The sequence below is a fragment of the Callorhinus ursinus genome, unplaced genomic scaffold (assembly GCF_003265705.2).
Source record: "Callorhinus ursinus isolate GAN/ISIS: 27379988/994484 unplaced genomic scaffold, GSC_fseal_2.0 scaffold1, whole genome shotgun sequence".
Classification (NCBI taxonomy): Eukaryota; Metazoa; Chordata; class Mammalia; order Carnivora; family Otariidae; genus Callorhinus; species Callorhinus ursinus.
In genome coordinates, this window is record NW_027397063.1 from 60,197,973 (window position 1) to 60,218,658 (window position 20,686).

The window sequence follows — 20,686 nt, forward strand, 5'->3', positions numbered from 1 at the left end:
CTTTCCAAGGTTCTGCTTACTTTGCCTGTTTCTCTTGTTTACCGCCTGCCTCCCCTACAAGAATGCAGGCTCCATGAAGGTAGAAGTGTTTTTCTGGGCTAGGGCTGAACCCCAGCAGTTAACAGAGTACTTGGCACATAGTACTCAACAACTATTTGCTGAATGATTAAGTCAGGTAACTAATCAGTACATAAGGAAATTGAGCTGGACCACAAAGGAGCAGGGGAATATGGCAGGCGGAACCTGGAGGGAGGCTCTTCATTCCAGGCAGACGGGGACAGCTGACCAAAGGCGCTTGGATGTGCAGAGCTGTCTGTGGCTACGGCTGTGGGCTATAGGTTGCTGGGGCAGAAAGAAGGACTGAGAGGCAGGTGTGGCAGAGGATGCTTGTAAAAAGGTTAAGATTTTATTGTGTACCAAAGGGATGCACTTAAGTTTGAAGGCCAGGAGTGATGTCCATGCTGTTTCCTTATGGCTTGGCCATATTTAAGAGCACACACGCTAGGAAGGGCCCTACAGTTCCTATACTAACTACTGATTCGTTGCACATTGGCCAAAAATTCTGACTCTTTTACTGTAGCAAACAGCATTTCAGTCTTCATTTTCTCTTTCTGGCATAGGAAGAGCACAACTCCCTAAATGTTGGGGTCTTTCATGTTCTCCCTCCTTCGCCAGTGAGCCTGAGGTCAACATTCAGACCTTGGATATTCGGTGGCATTCGTGGCACATGTGGCTTTATGCCTCGGGAATGAATTGTGAATTTCTTGCTATAATTTCCAATTTCCCTGATGTATAGGGTGTCTTAGTTTTCTCAAACTTCACTTGCTGAGATTAAAAAAAAAAAAAAAGTCTACGTTGCAGCTGCTAGCAGCACCTGTGTTGAAGTGTGAGCACCTCACATAGAGACACAGGGCTGTTCTGGAAGCCCAGTGGGTGAGGGACCGCTGCTTCCTGCCCTTTGCTGGAAGAGAAGCAGCCCCGGGACTGAGCTCCCAGTGCCGTCTGCTCAGAGGCAGGTTATCTGGGGATTGCAGTCTATGCTGGCTGTGAATCCAAAGGCGGAGGTACTCAATACATATTTGTTGGATGAATGAATGAATGAGTAACTTGAGGTCAGCCTTAAAAGAGAAGAATTTCTATGTCTGCCTTAGATAACCTAGGCGGTCTCTCACCTTCAGAAACCAAGTTGGTTTGAAGTTGACCAGACCGTCCAGAAGGGGTGGTGTAAATACTGGAAGAGGAGTGCAGCTTGGTGCCTGGGCTGAGAGCTGACCGTCTCTCATGCAGAACTCAATGTGTTACCAGTAGCTTCAGACCCAGGAAAGTGGGGAGGAGGGTAAATGGACGTCCAAGGTAGGCTCCCCTATTGTGGTGCCGAAGGGGGGTGTGATTTCCCACTTACATACCAACGTTTTCAGCTCAAGCAGGCGACTCCCCTTTTTTTTGTCTGAAATACACCAAATACATCCCAAGGTTGGCACTACTAACCATCTCTATAATTAAGAGCTCATTCCTGTCCTTATGAGCTAAAATGTAGGGCCTAGGAGCCTTTCCTTGGGTGCAATCCCCAAGTTTTCTGTTACTTGCGCAAGTGGCACCCAAATTTCTGTCTTTTCCCAAAGATGTAAAGACATCTGCTGTCCACCTACTACGTACTGCCACCAGGAACTCCTAGCCAGGATGGCGTGTGTTCCCGGGGCCATCAGCTTTCTTTACCAAGTCCTCTGTACACTCCCTTTTTATTCCATCTAGTCAAGTGGGCCCTTCCTAGATGCTAGACTCCTAATCACAGGCAAAGGAGCACAAAGAAAGAATTGTAACATTTTAAAGATACCTATATAGGTGTTTCCTCTTTTTGCTGAAACTGTATGAATGGCTGCTCATGACCCACATTTGGCATGGTTGATTTATATTTAAAGGAGAATAAAATTCTCATCTCTCCCTAGTCCACGGAGGGTCTGTGAGCTTGACTTCACATTCTGCGCTAGCTGTTGAATCTTATTCTAGCCCAGACATTCCAGTTGGACCTACAGTTTAATACTCTTCCATAATATTTAGCCCCAGTTCCTGCAGCTATCAGAGAAAGCCAGAATTGTTTAATTCTGCTAAAACTCCACTGCTCAGAGCCACTGAACACAGCAGGACAGTGGGACAAGGGGGTACAGAAGGAAGTACCCCAAGTTCTAGAGATCTGCTATACAGCATTGCGCTTATAGTCAACAGTGCCATATTGTGCACTTAAACGTTTGTTGAGAGGACAGAGCTCGTGCTAAGTGTTTGCACTATAATAAAAAAAAATAACTGTGGGGCACCTGGGTAGCTCAGTCAGTTAAGCGGGTGACTCTTGATTTCGGCTCAGGTCATGATCTCAGGGTTGTGAGATCGAGCCCTGTGTCAGGCTCTGCACTCAGTGCAGAGTCTGCTTGAGATTCTCTCTCCTTCCCCCTCTGCCCCTCCCCCTCTAGCACATGCTCTGTCTCTCTCTCTCTCTCTCTCTCAAATAAATAAATAAATAAATCTTTTTTATAAAATGCTATGGATAATGCGTTGTGATGGGATAGTGCCTGGAAGGGAGTGTGAGTGAGGTTCATGTTCTCTTCCATGATCCAGGTGCCCATTAGACAGATGTGTTCAGTTTGAGAAAATTTGTTGAGCTGATGGATGCACTTCTCTGTATGTATGTTATAAAAAATTTAAAAATAAAATGAGTAATTTCTCCCTCTAAAGAAAAGACACTATGTCACGTACACTTAGTGACTCAGTCAATCACACCAAATAATAATGAAAGCTGGGATACCTGGGTGGCTAGTCAGTTAAGTGTCCGACTCTTGATTTCGGCTCAGGTCATGATCTCAGGGTTATGAGATCAAGCACCAGTTGGGCATTGCACTCATCGTGGAGTCTGCTTAGGATTCTTTCCTTCTTCTTCTGCTCCACCTCCCTCCCCCACTTGCACGCGCTCACACTCTCTCTCAGAAAAAAAAAAAAATAAGAACAGGAACAAGAACAATAGCCATTAACTGGACAGCACGTGCTTCGAATGTGATACGGTCTTTAATCAAAACAACAACTCTGTTATCACAGTACTTCAATGTTTTTGGTGAGGAACTGAAGCATAGACAGACCTTGTATTTTTAACATTTCCAAGGTAACATAGCTAGTCAGTGGTGGAACTTGGATTTAGTCTGGGATGCTGAGTTCAAAATCCAGACTATAAACCACCACGCTGCCGTGCAGTGAACTCTTAGCCTTACCAGTTGCCCCCTACGCCATCGCCGCGACTACTTAACTGAGACACAGGTTCTGAGTTAGAAATACTGACGTATTTTTGGTAGAAAAAAAAATTCAAGAAACTATAAATTATGAAGAAAAATGCTGTGATGTCCCACACACAATAATTTTGTCTGGTACCAAACACAGAACTCTGGGATGTCCCATTGTTGATACAATGCCATAGAATAGGAGAAAATTGATAAAATGAAAAGGGCAATCTAAACATGATTATTCAGTCGCCAAGCCAAATAGCCAGGAAATATAACGTTTTGTAGTATATACCTATACACAGACCACCCAAAGTGAGGGATCTGTCTTTCTGACTGCTAGAGTATTTAAACACATAGGACAGACAAGATTAGTCCCAGAAAGAGGAAAGCCCTTTGTGGAGACAGACCACTGCCAAAGAACGTGTGAGATATTGGGGAATCCAGAGCCGTACATGACCTTTGACACTGGGGAAGATGGGGTCTGGAGAAGAAAAGGGAATCTTGCCATTGGAATGTTACCCATCAATAGAAGTTCAGAGGCAGGGATGCCTGGGTGGCTCAGTTGGTTAAGCGTCTGCCTTCGGCTCAGGTCATGATCCCAGGGTCCTGGGATCGAGCCCCGCGTCGGGCTCCCTGCTCATTGGGGAGCCTGCTTCTCCCACTCCCCCTGCTTGTGCGCTTGCTCTCTCTCTCTCTCTCTCTCTCTCTCTCTCTCTCTCTCTCTCTGACAAATAAGTAAAATCTTTATCCAGAGGCAGAAATAACCAGGACATATTCAGGGCACCATCCAAACACCAAACAGCAAATCTATTGGCAAGTAGTTGAACAGGTGGCTGGGGAGGATTATGAAGAGCTATGAATGCCTGGAGGAGGCTGGGAGAATTTGAAGGGGCAGACAGGGCAAAGTCTCTGTAAATTATGAAGTAATAGAGGACATGAGGGTGGAGGAGAGAGGGAGGTGGCTGACGAGGGCCTGGAATAGCAAGGGAGCCGTCCAGGAAACAAGAGAAAGATGTTTAATAACGTGGCAGGACTCAGTGACAAATTAGGTGTAAGGGAAGGAGAAAACAGTCTCTAACTACTGCTTATCCAGAAGTGTTCCAGAACGGACTTGGATAGGGAGGCGGTTTCCCTGGGTTGGACCACAGAGGGGGAGCGCGGAAAGGGGGACGAGGCGGAGGGCTGATGGACTATGTCATAGAATGGCACGCCGGCCCCCGAATGGGGAAGGTGGGGCCCTGACACCAGCTAATTTTGGGATCACATCACCTGCTTTCTCATTTCTAAAACTAGGAATTTCATCCAGGAAACATTTATTGAGCACTTACCCTGTGCCAGGCACTAAGCAATTGTCTGTCTGTTTCCCATGTGGGTGGGCCAGTGGTGTGCCCCATCCAGGGTAGGGTCCAGCCTTGGTTCTAGCAACCCAAGTGTGGCCAGTTCCTTTAGTAAATCCTAGCTTTTGCTTCCCTCTAGTGGCCACTGCACACCACTAAGAACTGTGCTTTTGCCCTTTGGTTCCTAGAGAGCTAACCTGAGTGGAGAGTTAAGGGGTCTTTAAGACGGAGCTGAGCCAGAGATCATGCACACGGTCAAGGGTGCAGGTAGCAAGCAGAGTCCAAAGGGCACATTCTGATGGTAACCACGCGGGAAGGTGGCGATAAGAAAGACCCAGTGTCGTGAACCAGACATGAGACGGAGGTGGCCGTCAGTCCCAGAGAAAATGAGCCAAGGGCAGCAGACAGCAGAAAATCCTATTAGGACTCACTCAATAAATGGGTGAGCCTGGACAAGGAAGAAGTGTGGGTCGCAGATAAAGGCCCTTCTTCACACTGACACAGCAAGGATAGGATCGGGGATGAGGGAAAGTCTGTAATTCACTGGGGACAAAAGCTTTGACTTTTAAGGAAGACACTGTGAAGACTCTGGGAACCCCTGCGTTTGCGTCTGCTCCCTTCCTCCTTGCTGGGCATGTGTTCTGGATCATTCACCTGGATAGCCGCCGTCTCCTCCAGTCCCCACTGCCAGGATGGAACCCCACGGTTGGGGATGGCCAGGGCGTGGTGAAGCCGAACAGGCTGGCATAAGGCAGGGCGGACTCTCCGGGCTCTTGCCGGCTGGTGGGTGAGCAGAGGAGTAGTTCTCGCCGAGTCTCACAGCCCCGGGCTGGTGACAGAGCTTATAACATGAACAGCTCCGAGGCCAGACAGCCACGGCAGTACCCAGTGGAGGAGTCCAGTGAGTCGGCAATGGGAAGAGCAGATCACTTTCTGAGGGACCCCCGCCTCATCCCCGGGGCCAGCACCCCACGTTTCCCCTCTTGTCACGCTTGGGGTGTTTGTATGATGTTCCCCAACAGGACAGTAAGCCTGGTGAGGGCAGGGCCGTCACCACTGTCTGCTTCAGCCCTCTGTGCCCTGTGCACAGCTCAGGGGCTGGCTGGTGAGTAAGCAAGTAAGTACATGGGTGACGTAACTGGGGTGTTAAGACCTGGGGTCCTGCCTTTGTGATTTGCTGCTGTGTGTTCCTGAGCAAGATAGTTCACCTCTCTGAGCCTTGCTTTCCTCTTCTGTAAAATCAGATTACAAAATGGGGTCTGTGAGGATCAGGCTGATGTCTGTGAGTCCTGTAAAGGGTCATACAAGTGTGCATCATTATCTTAGTCTGCTTGAAAATGGGAAATCAACCGGATGTCCACTGGCATCTCTTTGGGCCTGGGAGACAGTGACTATGGGTGTTTGCCTTCTGAGTCAAAGCATTTAGAATGTGCTGCTCCTGCATGTGCATTTGAATTCACCCCCCAGCTGCCAGCAGCCAGCTGGCCCCTTTTCTGAGACAGGTTCCCCTCCCGGGCACTCAGCAGCACACCCCTGAACTTCACCCATGCCCTCTTCCCATTTCTGGTCCTGGCCAACCTGCAGCCTGTGCTCAGATGACAGAACAATAATGAGGCTGACTGGTATTCTCTGGTCAACCAGGGGGAGGTATGGCCTCCCTCCGGGGATGGTTTTGCCAATTTTGTATATGCGAGTAGATATCTCAAACCCCACCCCACCCCCATCACCTCAGTATAAACATGTTATGCACCTGGTCTGGCAAATAGTTCCAAGAAATCCTTCCCAGCCTGATGTGGTCTGTTGTTTCTCTGGGAGCCCTAGTGTGGGAAAGAAGGGACGTTCATATCCATGGCCCTACAAAGGGAAATTATAGCCTAAATTGTACCCTAAACCTTTTAACCCTGGGCTTGGTCCTATATGGTTGCTTTTATTTATTTTTTCCAGTCTGCCAGTTTCTCCCAACGTGTATCCCTAAGGCTGGCTTAGGAGTGGATTTCTGTACCCTAGCCACACGGTATCAGCGCAGGGAACACGCCCTGGGTATGTGCCAAGTTAGGACGAGTGGATAAACAATAGATAACATTTATTGAGCATGCGATGCATGTCAGGGTTTACCTGTGTGAACTCACGGAATCCTTACCATGATTCATGTTTTCTCTATCTTATAGATAAGGAAAATTAGCCAGAGAGAGGCTAACTAACTTGCTTGAGGTTTTACAGACAGAAACAATGGAGACAGATTCAAACCTAGCAGTCTGACTCCAGACCCCATGACCCACAGAATGGAAAATGGTGACCCACATCTGAATACCTGAGGTTAGATGACATGGTACACTTCTTTGAAGTCCTGTCTGGTTTTTGGCCAGATGGCCCCTGGAGCTCAACTTTTCAGTGTTGCCCAACTGCACAGAGGACAATTGTGAGAATGCCTGAGAGCAGCCCACAGCTTCTCCCGTCTCTATACCTGCAGAGAAGCTCTTTGTACTCCCGGCTTCTCCCAGCCACCTCTCATCGCCCTCTGCTGCACATCACCGTGGGTTTTCAGCACCAGTCCCTTGGGCTCTTTCCTCTTTCCCAAGCTCTGGCATGTGTTGCAGGAAAGTGCCCAGGTACCTACAAGCAGGACATCAGTAAAGGACATCAGCCTCAGGGAAGCACAAAGGAGCCGGGAGACACACCCCCACCACCCCGCCTTGTCAGAACCCTTATCTGCATATGAGGGGTCAAGGTTGCAGAGGCCTCCGCTTATTGGCCAGCTATGCATCCTCCCAAATGTGTCTGCTGATCGCTTGTGCCTGGCCTCGATGCCCTCTGAAGCCTGGACAGGGAGTACAGAGATAAGGAGCAGACACAATTCGCAATCAGTTTGCATTTCCTCCCTCCCTCGTGGGAGAGCTCGAACCCTCCAACCAGCATTCAATAAATTCTTGTTGGATGAACAAGTGAATAAACATTAAGTTAAGCCAAATCTGAGACCCTGTAACTTCCACTCCTGGTGTTCATTATGCCCTGAGCAAATCCAGTTCCTCCTCTGGGTGGATGGCGCCTGTCTGCTCGGAGCCTGGGCATAGGATCCGTGAGCTCTGTCCTTATTCCTACCTAACTGTTCTCCGTGTTTGTCTCTCACTTGGATGAACACATTGAAGCATAAATTTCAGGTTTGCAGATACCACAAAACTGGAAGGAATCACTAATCTGATCGATGAGAGAGTCAAGAGCACTGTGCTTTAGCTAGAAATTTGAAGTTAACACAGATAAATAGAAAATTCTGAGTTAAAGCCTCAAGTCGAGAAAGGGAAGTAGTTCGCTTGAAAAGACCCTGTGAGTCAGATTGGGGTCTTTAGGAGGCTGCGTGCTCAGTAGAAGCCAGCCAAGAAAAGACTCTCAGACCACATTGATGGAAGTACAGTGTCTAGGCCTAGAAGTGAGCACTTGACTTAGTCTGTGCTGGACACACTAGGTCCTAAAGGATTGGGTTCAGGTCGAGGTGTCCCTATCAAGAGGGACAGTGACATACTAAGTTCATCCAGAAGAATATGAAAAGAGTGGAAACTACACATTTGAGAGCCATTTTAAGGAATGTGTGGAAAAGAGAAGACTTAAGGAGTTATCCATCTAGTCTTTACCTATGTAGAGCTCCATGGAAGAAAGGAAGATTTCTTCTGTATTACCGTAGAGGGCAACTAAGAACCGTGGATGGAAATTACAAAAACAAAGAAAATGTTTTGAATACCTCAGCTCTCCACCAGGAGAGAAGAGTGTCATAACACAGAGAGCTAGATGTCATGGAAGGGGTCCTGCCTTGAGTGGGAAATTAGAGTAGAAGCTCACAAAGGTCCTGGGTGTCCATGATCTGTAATCTTAGCTGCCTCTCCCAGCTTTGTGTTCTCTGCAGCCTTGTCAAGCTTTGGATTTGAAAATCCTCTTCCCACACTGACTCCAATCCGTGTATCAATACATTAGGTGCAAGTGTGGACCTAGAGCCTTATGACATTAAGGGGGACAGCGATCATTAATTTAGCAAAGTCTAGCGAGAAGTGTTCTGACCCCAGAATTTGAAAACCCAAGTCTGCTCTTGGCTCTGCTATCTTGGGGTCGTCGGTTTTTCTACCTATGAGTTAAGAGCATTGGATAATCCCTGGCTTAACTCATTTACTTACCCACTGACACATTCATTCATTCAACAAATGTTTATTGTCTACCATCTTTCAGACACTATCTTCCTTAGGTAAGTCCTTCCTCTTTGGGGGATTAATTTCCCTCTCCTGTCAAATAAGGGGATTTGGTTAGATTGGGTTAGATGAACCCCAAAGTCCCTTGCACCTCAGCTAGGCCACGAACCCACCACCAGTACCATCACCTCACCACACATTTCATAGCTTTGACTAGAACATTTTCACATAAGGCCTGGACGAATGCTTTGCTGAATAAAAAAAAAAAAAAACCGTCATGTGGTTCAGGCTCTCCTCGAACCTGTCGATCTATTAACTCCTTTTTTTAAAAAGGGAATGAAGGGATTAATTTTAATTTGTATCTACTAAAGGCATCTCACATTAAGAGAAACAAAGAAAGAGGTTAAAAGAAAAAAATCCAGAAGCCAACATGCTAATCCTAATGGTTGCCACTCAGTGAATGCTTACTGAGGCAAATCTCTGGGACTCTGAACATCTTAAAAAGGCCTTTCATGTACTCTCATCTTGACTGACACTTTGTTTGGACACGGAATTCTAGGTTGGTAATGATTCCCACTCAGAATTTTGAAGGACTTGCTCCATTTTCTTTAACGTTCCAAGGCTATTGCTGAAAACTGCCGTCATCGTGATTCTTGATTTTGTTGGATTTTATCTGACTTTTTTTCCTCCTCTGTCTCTGAAAACTTTTAGAATGCCCTCTTCACTGCCGAAGTGTCCTGACCCCATGCTTTAGAGTAGGTCTTTTTAAAGTTCATCACAGCGGACACTTGCAACAATATGTCAGCTTGGCAGTTCGTGCCTTTCAGTCCTGGGAACTTTTCTTGACGATTTATTCCCTTTCATTCTGTCTGTCTCATACTTGTTGGATCAATTCTTTAATTTTCTTACATTTTCGCTCTTATTTTCCTCTCTCACTGCTCTTGTCCTGCTCTCTGGAAGATGTCTCTGACTCTGTCTTCCGACCCATGTACGAGATGTTTCATTCCCACCATAGCTGTGATTTCTGAGAGCTCTTCCTCATTCTGAAATGTCCCCCTCTCTGTAGCAGCTTGTCTGTTTTCATGGATATAAAACCTTTCTTGCATCTCCTGAGGATGTTGCAGTGTTGCTGAAGTGTGGTTGTCCTGCCTGCGTGTTGTTTCCTCAGAGTGCCTGATCCTTCTTCTTTGTTTTGTTTGGTCTCTGTCAGAGGGGCTTTTCTGCGAAGTCTGGGGATCTTTGGCCGGATCAGATTCATATTTATGAACAAGGCACCAAAAAAGACAAGTGGATACTCTGTGTAATGGAAGGAGTACATTTATTGGAAGGTTCCACTCTGCAGTGAAGGGAGGGATCTCCAAATGTCAGAATTTGAGTATCTGTACATCTTTTTGGTTTCCCTAATGAAAGATCCTCAGGTCTATGTAAAATGTTTTTATCTGGCTGCCAGTATTCTGGGAGACAACAAGATCAAGGATGGCAGCCATCTCCCTCTTCTGTACGTGGACCTTCAGTGAATTTCAATTTTTCAGGAAAGGGTACATCGCCTAGAAGAGGGACCGAGGGGTGTACCCCCTTTACAACCCCTCTTCCCTTTTTAGCCCCACCTGTACTCTGACCCCCAGTGCAGCCTGGTGCTTCCACTTCCTGAGCCTTTCCAAGGGTCGTGCAGGGCTAATGGCAGGAACTCACATCTCATCTCCATTCTACCGGGTCAGAACCCACTCTTGCAGGGACTTTCTGTTATTCAAAAAAAATGTTGGCTTCTCGTGTCTATTCTTACCTCTCATTCTCTTTATTCTTGGGGGTTTATATCTCCCCCCACCCCGTGTCATTTTTATCACACTTAGGAATTAATGAAGATATAGCCAAATGATCAAAGGGTGAGATAATTTCTCAAAAAGGGGTTCTGAACAAATAAACTGTGGGGTCGGGAAGACACTGATGAGAAGAAGCGAGCAGCCAGTACGAGAGCCCTGAGCCACTGCAGCTATACCTCACAGCTCGGCACCAGGCAATAGCTTGAGGGCTTCATTCTCAGGCACTCAATGAGTATTTGCTGATCACCTGCTCTGTCACTCTAGACTCTGGAGATGTGACTGTGAGCAAGACAGAGAAGTCTTCTGCTCTCCTGGACCTTACATTTTGACGTGTGATATGTCAAGTAAATAAACAACCCGTTAACGATAAGTTAGTGATAAAGTGCTCGAAAAAATTAAACAGAGTTGTGTGTTAATGAGTGAACATAGGAACTACTTCACCCGTAGAATATCAACACTGGAAGGGCCCCTGAAATCCAATTTCCTCATCGTAAGAATGAGGAAGTTCAGGTACAGAGAGGGGAAGGGATTTTCCCAATGCCACACACAGATAGAACCTGCACCTACACCACGGCCTCTCGATTCCCGCTCCTGCATTCTTCCCGCTATTAATTTCTACCCAATTCATGAGACCTCTACTGACCGCAGACCACACTATGTGCCTCTCTGGGGCTCCGCCTTCCATCCCAACCCCATGGGAACCCACTAAACCAAAAAGCTGCATCAGTTGCAGTCAGAGCAGCCCCAGCTCCAGGGAACAAAAATGAAGCTTTAGACTCTTAACTGGACTTGGCAGCAACCCAGGTTAGCTACCACCTACCAGCGACTGAAGGCATCCCAGAGCTCCACAACAGTGTCCCTCAGTGTCCAGACATTGCGATACACCTGTTTCAGATCCTGATCAGGGTGGAAACAGAGCACTAAACTCCTATAAGGAGACCTCCTTTCTGAAGAGCTCATCTGGATTGCACAGGAGTTCAGGGACAGAGGTTTCTAGTGTTGGATTTTAAAGCCTCTACACAGAGGCATCATTAGCAACTCGGGCCTTTCCTGAGGTTCACACAGTGGTCCTGGGGCAGAACTGGGAACTATCCCTCTGTCCACTGCCCCTTTTTCCCCTCAAAGTATTATGCCTCCTGGGAGTATTGCATTTTCCCTCCATTCCATTGTTGACTTTCATACAAGTTGTTATTGTTACTTTCCTTATAAAATAACTCTTAGGTCAGAAATATCAGGCAATACTGGAAATTAGAAAGGAGGGGTGAAATCCCCCAGGTTTCCACCCAGTAAAGCCAGTCTTAACATTTTGATGAATTTCCTTCCTGTTAATTTCTGCTGAATAGGGTTGTTGTTAGTGATGTCCTTCACCTAGTTATATTTGCAACTTTATCTCCTGTCCTTTTTATATTATATGAGGTAAGCAATTTGTAACTGTTATAGAGCTTTATTAATATGTAATGACTATATAATTAAACAGTTACTTAGTATATATATTAGTGTATATATCATAATTACTTACCCATTCCCTTCCTGTTAGATTTTTGTATTTTATTTTTCGGATTTTTTTTTTTTGATGTTATAGTTTTCTCATTTAAAAGAATGCTGTTTTGAACGTATTCATGCTTAAGGCTATATGAGTACAACTGCACGTCACCTGTGTGCTGCTTCTCATCTTTTTGTAATTGGAAGGGAATCGTACACAGACTCTGTTCTGAGACATTTCATGGTGAGAACATTTGCTTCTCCGACTGTGGGATTGGAGGCATTGGCAGCAGGTGCAGGAGCCGTTGGGGGAGAGAAAGACTGTTTCGAACAGGAGTTGGCAGGTCCTCTCGGTGCCCTAAAACCACACCAAGTAGATACCCTCCAACTTCACGTTTTTCTAAGGCCAGCTCTGGCCTCCCACGTTGTCATTCATAGGCAGACGTTAATGCAGAGAACTCTGTGCCTCACCCTGGCTGAGCACCGTGGAGGAATTAGAGTGAATCAGAGGGCAGGCAGCCAGGGGAGGAGGAGGAAGTCTGACTTACCTGACGGGGAAGCAGTGTCAGGAGCTGATGCTCACGGGATCAGCAGGGTTCAGCAGCAGGTGTTGTGAGCAATTCTCAGGCTCTTGGGCGGGGGTGCTCTTCAGATGGACAGTGCATGGAAAGCAATGCAGAAGGAATCCTCATTTTCCATAAAGGGATCCAAGAGCCCAGCATCCCCTTGTCCTTTCGCAGAAAAAGCTTGTGCCGAGTCGGGGGACCCTTAAAGGCATCTGAGTCACCTTCCCTAGAAGCCTTCAGGCCATTCTTCTAATTGGCCTGGGTTAGGGCAAGACTCCATTAAGATTATAAAAAGGGAAAAAGATTTGATTTACTCATAATAATTTGCATGCCTATTTACAGCTGGTATAGTCTATTTCCAGACATTTGATTCCTTTTTACCATTTCTTCTCTACTCCTTTCCCTCAAATTTAAATAATAATGATAATTAATTAATACCTCTAGAATTTATTTATAAACAAGCATTTAGAGAGCTTAGTCTGTAGATGGCACTGTCCTAAGTGCTTTAAAAATATCTCGAGGTGCCTGGGTGGCTCAGTGGGTTGAGCGTCTGACTCTTGATTTTGGCTCAGGCCTTGATCTCAAGGTCCTGAGATGGAACCCCTCATTGGGCTCCATACTCAGTGGGGAGTCTGCTTGAAATTCTCCCCCTGTCCCTCTCCTCCTGCCCCTCCCCCTGCTCGCACTTGCTTTCTCGCTCTAAATAAATAAAATCTTAAAAAAATATTACCTCATTGGGAGTGCCTGGCTGGCTCAGTCAGTAGCATGTGTCTCTCAGTCTCAGGGTTGTGAGTTCAAGCCCCACATTGGGCATAGAGCCAACTTATTATCCCATTTAATGCAACCTATGAAGCAGATACTCTTATATCCCCATTCCACAGATGAAGAAAGTGAGACCGAGAGGTTAAGTGACTTGCTCCTGGTCACACAGCCAGTGAGGGGCCAGAGTCCATAGCCCTCAGGAGAGTCTGGTAGAGACAAAGAGGCAGGCAGAAGCTCGGGGACCTGAAATGATGACAGCAGAATGCTGGGCGGGTCATGTTCTACCTCTCCGAATATCACTGGAAACGCCACAGGGAATAATCAGATCTTTTTCCATAACACGAGGAAGTTCTCAGGGCTAATCTAGCTCATGCTGTTTATACACGAGGGAGGAGTTCAGGCAGTCTCCAAACAGTAACCAAGCAAAAATGGACCTAAATGAAAGCAGTCGTTTCTGGTGAATGTGAGTGAGAATGAGGGTGGTTTTGGAGGTGTCCTGTGTGTGTTTCCTCTGTGCTGGAGAGGGGGCCACGTGGGAACACCTAGGAGCAGGGAGGACAAAGTCCACCCAAGGACTGGGTATCACAGGAACAGGTTCCACAGGAAATGGTCAGGACCCAGGAAGGAGAGAGGCTGGGAAAGTCAGGGGAAGAGTCGGAGGATGACTCAGCAGTGGGGGCGGGGGCTTGCAGAAATCTAAGCAGTGATTAGCATCAGAAATGTTTAGCAGGCCCCGGGCAAGGTCCTAGGGAGCTAGGCAAATGTGTGTTGTGTTGTGGTGAGCGCTGTGTATTGTGTAAGACTGATGAATCACAGACCTGTACCCCTGAGACAAATAATACATTATATGTTAATAATAACAGTAATAATAATAATAAACATTAAAGAATCTAACACTAAAAAAGAAAGAAAGAAAGAAAGAAGGAAAGAAAGAAAGCAAGCAAGCAAAGAAAGAAAGAAAGAAAGAAAGAAAGAAAGAAAGAAAGAAAGAGAAAGAAAAAGAAAAAAGAAAATGCCTGAGAAGCTCCCAGGAAGGGGCCAAGTCGGAGACTTCTGGGGTGGGGGGGAGGTGCACAGTGAAGGGAATAAGGGGGGAAAATATTCTAGAAACTGGAGTGCACAGTAAGAGAAGACTCAGAAACACCTGACTTCACACTGAGAGTCTGTGCTACCAACTCAGGGCTCCCAACGTTTCCCTCCTGGGAATGAGTTTGGTCGTAAAATCTAGAGTGGGATCAAATTGGTAGATTGGAAGTTAAGCATCCATAACCAATAGTTTGAAAATAACCAATACAAATATGATGCAGCCTTGGAGTTTTGAGCAGGGCATGATAGCCCTTCCAGACACCTGTCGAATCACCTGGGACCTCTGCAGTGGGGAGAGGTTGGGCACCCTCCCTCCACACCCCCGGTCTCAGCCTGTCAGATAGGAACATGGTTCACTGAGAAAACATTTTAAAGATTTGCAGGGGACATTGAAACAGTTCTTAAAGGCTGTGGGCAAGAGAAGAATGAGGTGAAGACAAAGATGTTTGCAACATTCTCTGAAGACCTATTTAATCTTCTGGGACAGAGATTTAGCTCGGGGAGAGAAATGGGGACTTTTCTGAATGTGCCACTGTAATGGAGTGCAGCACTGCAAAGGGGAAGGGACAGGGAGAGTGGGGACTGGTCACTGGTCCTTGCCACATGGGCAGAGAAAGTAATGACCCCCGGGCTCTGCGAGACAGACCTGCTGACGCACAGCACAACTGCTCAGAAAGAAAACTGCACGGGTACTTTTCTAAGAAACTGATCGTTTAGTATTTGTGAAGGAATTTGGTTTTTATTGGTTAATGAGGGGCACACTCTGTAATTAATGTTCAGTAGGTGATGTGACTCATCTCAGTCCAGGAGAAAACTTAAAGCGTGAGGCATGAATGAATGATTTTGAGGATTTCAAGTACAAATGTTTTAAGTGTGCCAAGATCCCTCAAAGGTCTTTTGGCCCCTCTGCCCTTGCCCCTCCTTGCAAGGGCTCTTCGAACTTTCCAGTACTGATTCCAGTCCTGGGTTCTCTGAAGCAGGGTTTCTCAAGTGTGAACCCGGAGTCCCCTGGGGAGCCTGAAGCTTCCCTCTTGCTCTGGGGAGAAGTTGAGGCGGGATTTCAGAGGCAGCTCTGCCTGACCACTGACTCATCCCCTGCTCCTAAGCCCCTCGCCACCACTGTTTGGAAATCCCTTATTGCTGTGGAGTGGGGACCGAGTGTGGCAAATCTCTTTGATCACACCACTGAGGTGAGGCAAACCAGGACATTCATCCTATATTTGAGCCATAATGGGTTTTGGCTGGGTCTGTGAGCCCATTGATCATCTTTCTTCCACTTTCTCCTCTGTCTGTCTGGCCTGCACAGCCCACAGGAAGCAGAAACCACCATCTGCTGGTGTTTTCCAGGTTTCTCTTGATCTTTGAATTATAGAGGCACACAGCCTGGTCCTTTATCCTCTCCTCCCCCACCACAGCCCCCACCTGCCTGTGGGTGGATCTAGATGTAACTTGGGCGGGGGGGGGGGGGGGGGGGGTGGGTCTTGTGTCTGGCGTCACGTTGGGCTGTTTGTAACCAGAGCCTAAGGCTCCCTCTGCTTTGCTGCAAAAGTGCCATTTCCATCCCTGAAAGGGCTGCAAGTTGTATCTCAGGTCATGTGCACACCTGACCTCGGGAAAGAATCCTGAGGTTGGCACAGAGGAGTGACTCCACTGAAGCATAAGAGTTCGTTGATAGAAATTCTCAGAGTTAGCAGGAAATTTTGTGATCATCTAGTCTAACATCCTACAAATGGAATTTGCAAATTCTACAAATTTCCATTAGTGGAAAGTGGAATCAACTTAGTGGGATGCCACCAGCAACCGAGAAAAAAAAAAAAAACTGAAATAGAATATCAGTGAACTTAACTCCGTGAAACTTGTGTTTCCATGATGTAGCTGTTCCTAGCGTAGACTGGTCAAGATAGAAACTGAAGTCCAAAAAGTGTAAGCAACTTGATGCAGGCCCAGCCAACCCTGAGAAGACCAGTAGCTCAGGCCAGTGATGCCTTCTCTCCGTCTGCCTCCCACCCCTTCTAACCACAAACATACCTAAAACTTGTACATAATTTGCTCTGGTGTGTGCTGTAAAGAACAATGGGATTTGTGGTCCAGGGCCGGGTTCAAGTCCAGTTGGGTGACCCTGGGAAACCATCTAGCCAGTGTTTCTCAGGCAGTATCTCAGAGACCCCCTTTTCAGAATCATAAGCTGGGGGAGTCTTGTTAAAAATAAGCATTCCTAGCCTTTCGGCCGGAACCGCCATCTTCCAGTAATTCGCCAAAATGACCAACACAAAGGGAAAGAGGAGAGGTACCCACTATATGTTCTCTAGACCTTTTAGAAAACATGGAGTTGTTCCTTTGGCCACATACATGCGAATCTACAAGAAAGGTGATATTGTGGACATCAAGGGAATGGGCACTGTTCAAAAAGGAATGCCCCACAAATGTTACCATGGCAAAACTGGAAGAGTCTACAATGTTACTCAGCATGCTGTTGGCATTGTTGTAAACAAACAAGTTAAGGGCAAGATTCTTGCCAGGAGAATTAATGTACGCATTGAGCATATTAAACCCTCAAAGAGCCGAGACAGCGTCCTGAAGCGTGTGAAGGAAAATGATCAGAAAAAGAAGGAAGCCAAAGAGAAAGGTCCTTGGGTTCAGCTGAAGCGCCAGCCTGCCCCACCCAGAAGCACACTTTGTGAGAACTAATGGAAAGGAGCCTGAACTGCTGGAACCCATTCCCTATGAATTCATGGCATGATTAATGTAAAGAAAATAAAAGACCTCAAGACTGTAAAGAAAAAAAAAATAGGCGTTCCTAGGTCTCCTGAATCATAACCTGTGATTGGGGGCTAGGGCAAGCGAGGAACCAGCAAAGCCATCTGCATGTCTAATAAATTCCTTAGGCAGTTTTTATGCCCACTCATTGTGTCAGCGATGATCTTGACATTTCTGAGCTTAAAGTTCTTTGGCTGGACGAGATGGAGACGGTGACAGCACCTGGTCGTTGTGGAGAGTTAATGTGAAGGTACTTTGCACAGTGTAAAAGCACTCTGCAGACTTGAGGGATCACCATCCCACAACATTCTTCTCAAAATGATGCTTGAGGGAAGAGAGCACCAGACAGGGACAGGGGTAGAGTCTGTGCATTTAATGGGACCAAGAAAGTTAAATGGAAAAATGAGCCAACAAGCAGGTTTTCTTCTTCTGTCTCTTTCCCTCTTCCAACTTCTGCCCTACAAATTTCTCTTCCTGATCAAATCTCAGTGGCAGTACCATGCCCATCCACGGACATGTGTTTTGAGCAGGCTCCCTGCTCAGGGATGGGTGGCAATGCGTACGGCAACTGTCAGTCTGATGCATCGTGTAGCCTTCTCAAGCCCACTGTGCCATTCAAGTTCCTTTAATAGGAAAGTCTCACAGTCCGGAATGCTGAGCTCTGGGGCCTAGTGGTTGGTGTTGGTTCTCTACTTACTGGGATGCTTGCTGTGTTTTCCATTCAGCAGAAGCCTCCCAGGATGTAGGTGAAATAGCTACACCATGTATTTGGACTAGTGCATTGTACGGCTGCTGGTGCAGGCAATGCAGGCCCTGGAGGCTTCCATTAGAGATGCACAGACTGAGGCCAAGTTCCCCGGAGGTGGTAGGGGGACTGTCCCACTGAGCCACTGTCTGGGCTGAACCCTGGGGAGAACAGGCTGTCCAGCTGGGCCTCTGGGTCTCCCATCTTTTCCCTTCTCTTCCCCTCGTTCTGCCCCTAAGTGCAGCTGCTATTTCAAGAGAGAGGCTCTGTGCTTAGCTCCGTGAGACAAACTAATAACTAGTGGTTTCTCATGGGGAGAAGAGAAGGTCTCGGCTTTCAGCTAGAGGTGGTTCTTACCCTGGGGTCTCTCCCCGCAGTTTTATTGGTTCTGCCCCAGAACCAGTACAGTGGGGAAGGGCCGGGCCCGGGGGGAGGGCATGACGGGGCACTGAGGATGGTTCCTAAGTACGATGTGACCTCTCTTCTTCCCATTCTTTCTCCCGGCCCCCAGTGGCTGGGCTAAGGTAAGCCAACTCTGTTCCCCTTCTGTTCTGCTTCTCCTTGGACTTGATGCCTCCTTCTCTTTTGTGTCACTGGCAGCCTCTGTTTTCAGCTGAGGGTACAGCTAGGGATGGGCAGGGGGAAGATTGCAAAGGTTAGGAGGAAGGAGGTCCTCTCTTCCGTTATTCCCAAATTTCAGCTAGAAGCACGTAGGAGTGAGTGAGTTGGAAATGGTGCCCAGGAAGTGTTGGAGGGTGGACACAGGGCAGGGACGGGGTAAAGGTAGTGCCCTGGGAAGAAGTAAAGAGACATACTGGGGGAGGGGGAGGAGGGCACAGTTAACTGGAAGCTTGGCAAAGGAAGATAAGAATAACTCCGGGCGAACAAGAAGGAATTAAAATCAAGCTCGGTCCTGGGCAGGCTCCGGGCTGTGGCCTGAGCTAGAGCGGTGGGATGATTGAATGGCATTGTGTCAATTACTTTATTTTCTTGTTTTCTTTCCTGTTCCCAACTCCCTTTTCCATCTTCTGCCTTCTTTCCGCTCCGGATCCCATCTCTCCCCTTTATCTTCCTCTCCTCCTCTCCTCTACACACATCCTTTCTCCCTTCCCCTCTGGCCCACCATCTCCTCCCTCCACCCCCCACATTTCACTCCACACCCTGCCCCAAGCTCTCTGGCGGATGTGAGTTGACCGTGGTCCTCCAGGACTTCAATGCGGGCCACAGCAGCGAGCTGACCATCCAGGTGGGGCAGACGGTGGAGCTGCTGGAGCGGCCCAGCGAGCGGCCGGGCTGGTGTCTGGTCCGCACCACGGAACGGAGCCCCCCCCAGGAGGGCCTGGTTCCCAGCAGCGCCCTGTGCATCTCCCATTCCCGAAGCAGCGTGGAGATGGACTGCTTCTTCCCCTTGGTGAAAGGTAGGGGGAACTGAGGGGGCGGGCACGTGCCAAGGGCCGCTGGGGCGCTGGCCCACCCTAACCCCTAACCCCAGAACATCGCGGAACTAACCGGTCTCGTGAACCTGTTGGACCGTGTGGGATTCCTCTGGGACCTGCTTGTGAAGGGAGCGGGTTGGGAACTTGAAGAAAAAGAGCTACTGAGTGGCCGTGTGACTTTGGAAAAGTCATGTAACCTTTGTGAGTCCATTTCATCTTAAAATGAAAGCTGGATTAGATGGCCTCTAAGACCTCTTCCAGCTCTCCCACAACATTTGGAAAAGTCTTCTTGTACCTGTGGCCAGCGTCTAGCCTTCTCCCTTCTGCGCTGACCCACACCCTCCTGCTCCAGAGCTACGCTGGGCTCCCCGGCAGGTTTGACCCTCCCCTCAGCCCTGCCAGGCCACGAGACACTTATGTATGGGGCTCTAATAGATACGTTATTTGAGCCCTGGCTTCTGTTTTATATAAGCTCTGTTATTTATTTTACATAAATTCTCTGCTTGCTTATTCACTTTTTCCCTCACACCAAGGAGACTGAACTACTTAGAACAGTGATTCTCCAAGGTGAGGGGTGTCTCTGGATTGGCAGCATCAGCATCCCTCGAGAACCTTTAGAAGTGCAAATTCTCAGACTCCACTCCAGACCTACTGGGTCAGAAACTCTGGGGGCAGGGGCCAATGGTCTGTTTTAACAAGCTCTCTGGGGACTTTGATGCTCACTCTAGTATGAGAACCACTAACTTAAAAAGACAAGCCTGGCAGGGGCTTTGAAGTCTTTCACTGAGTCATTACATTAAGTAAACTGAGGCCCAGAGGATGACACCAAATTCTCCTGGTTCTGAGCTTATTTTCTTAACTGCTCAGATGATCTACATCAGGGGCGCCTTCTGTGCAGACCCGTGCTGGGTATTTATGAAATGAAAAGAGGGCAGGGACCTGTTTGGAGGCAGGGACACCAGGGGCACCATGGAGACCTGCTACAGACTTCCTGGTACATACTGAGGCTAATTAAGTTGCTGAAATGGACCTGAGTTTCGAGTTCCATCTGGTCCACCTCCACAGCCTGACTTCCTCCTTTCGTCCACCAGATGGCAGTAGCAGGTTGCATTATTCGTGCTGCCCGACTCCTCCAAGGGTGTCCCTGGGGGTTTTTTCCACCAGGAGAAAACTGGAAACTAAAACCTGATTCTTTTCTCTACACACACACACACACACCTGTGTCCCTTTCCCCCAGTTCAGCCATCACCTGCTTCTCCC

At 47.6% G+C, this 20,686-nt stretch overlaps 2 protein-coding genes across 17 annotated transcripts in view; both read left to right on the forward strand.

Moving 5' to 3' along the window:
• KALRN (kalirin RhoGEF kinase) overlaps positions 1 to 20,686 on the forward strand; it is a 647,217-nt gene that overhangs the window by 490,991 nt on the left and 135,540 nt on the right. For all 16 annotated transcript variants that reach the window (XM_073894515.1, XM_073894519.1, XM_073894546.1 and 13 more), the window contains exon 34: positions 19,162 to 19,408. In XM_073894515.1, coding sequence (XP_073750616.1) covers positions 19,162 to 19,408 — 247 coding nt within the window. The remainder of the gene's footprint in view (positions 1 to 19,161; positions 19,409 to 20,686) is intronic.
• Positions 16,719 to 17,238, forward strand: LOC141374427 (large ribosomal subunit protein eL21-like). Its single transcript, XM_073902982.1, has one exon. The coding sequence runs from the start codon at positions 16,748 to 16,750 to the stop codon at positions 17,174 to 17,176; it is 429 nt and encodes a 142-aa protein (XP_073759083.1). The 5' UTR covers positions 16,719 to 16,747; the 3' UTR covers positions 17,177 to 17,238.

Bases quoted from the DNA above. Each gene is read 5' to 3' on its own strand.
- LOC141374427 (XM_073902982.1), top strand. From the start codon at position 16,748: ATGACCAACACAAAGGGAAAGAGGAGAGGTACCCACTATATGTTCTCT.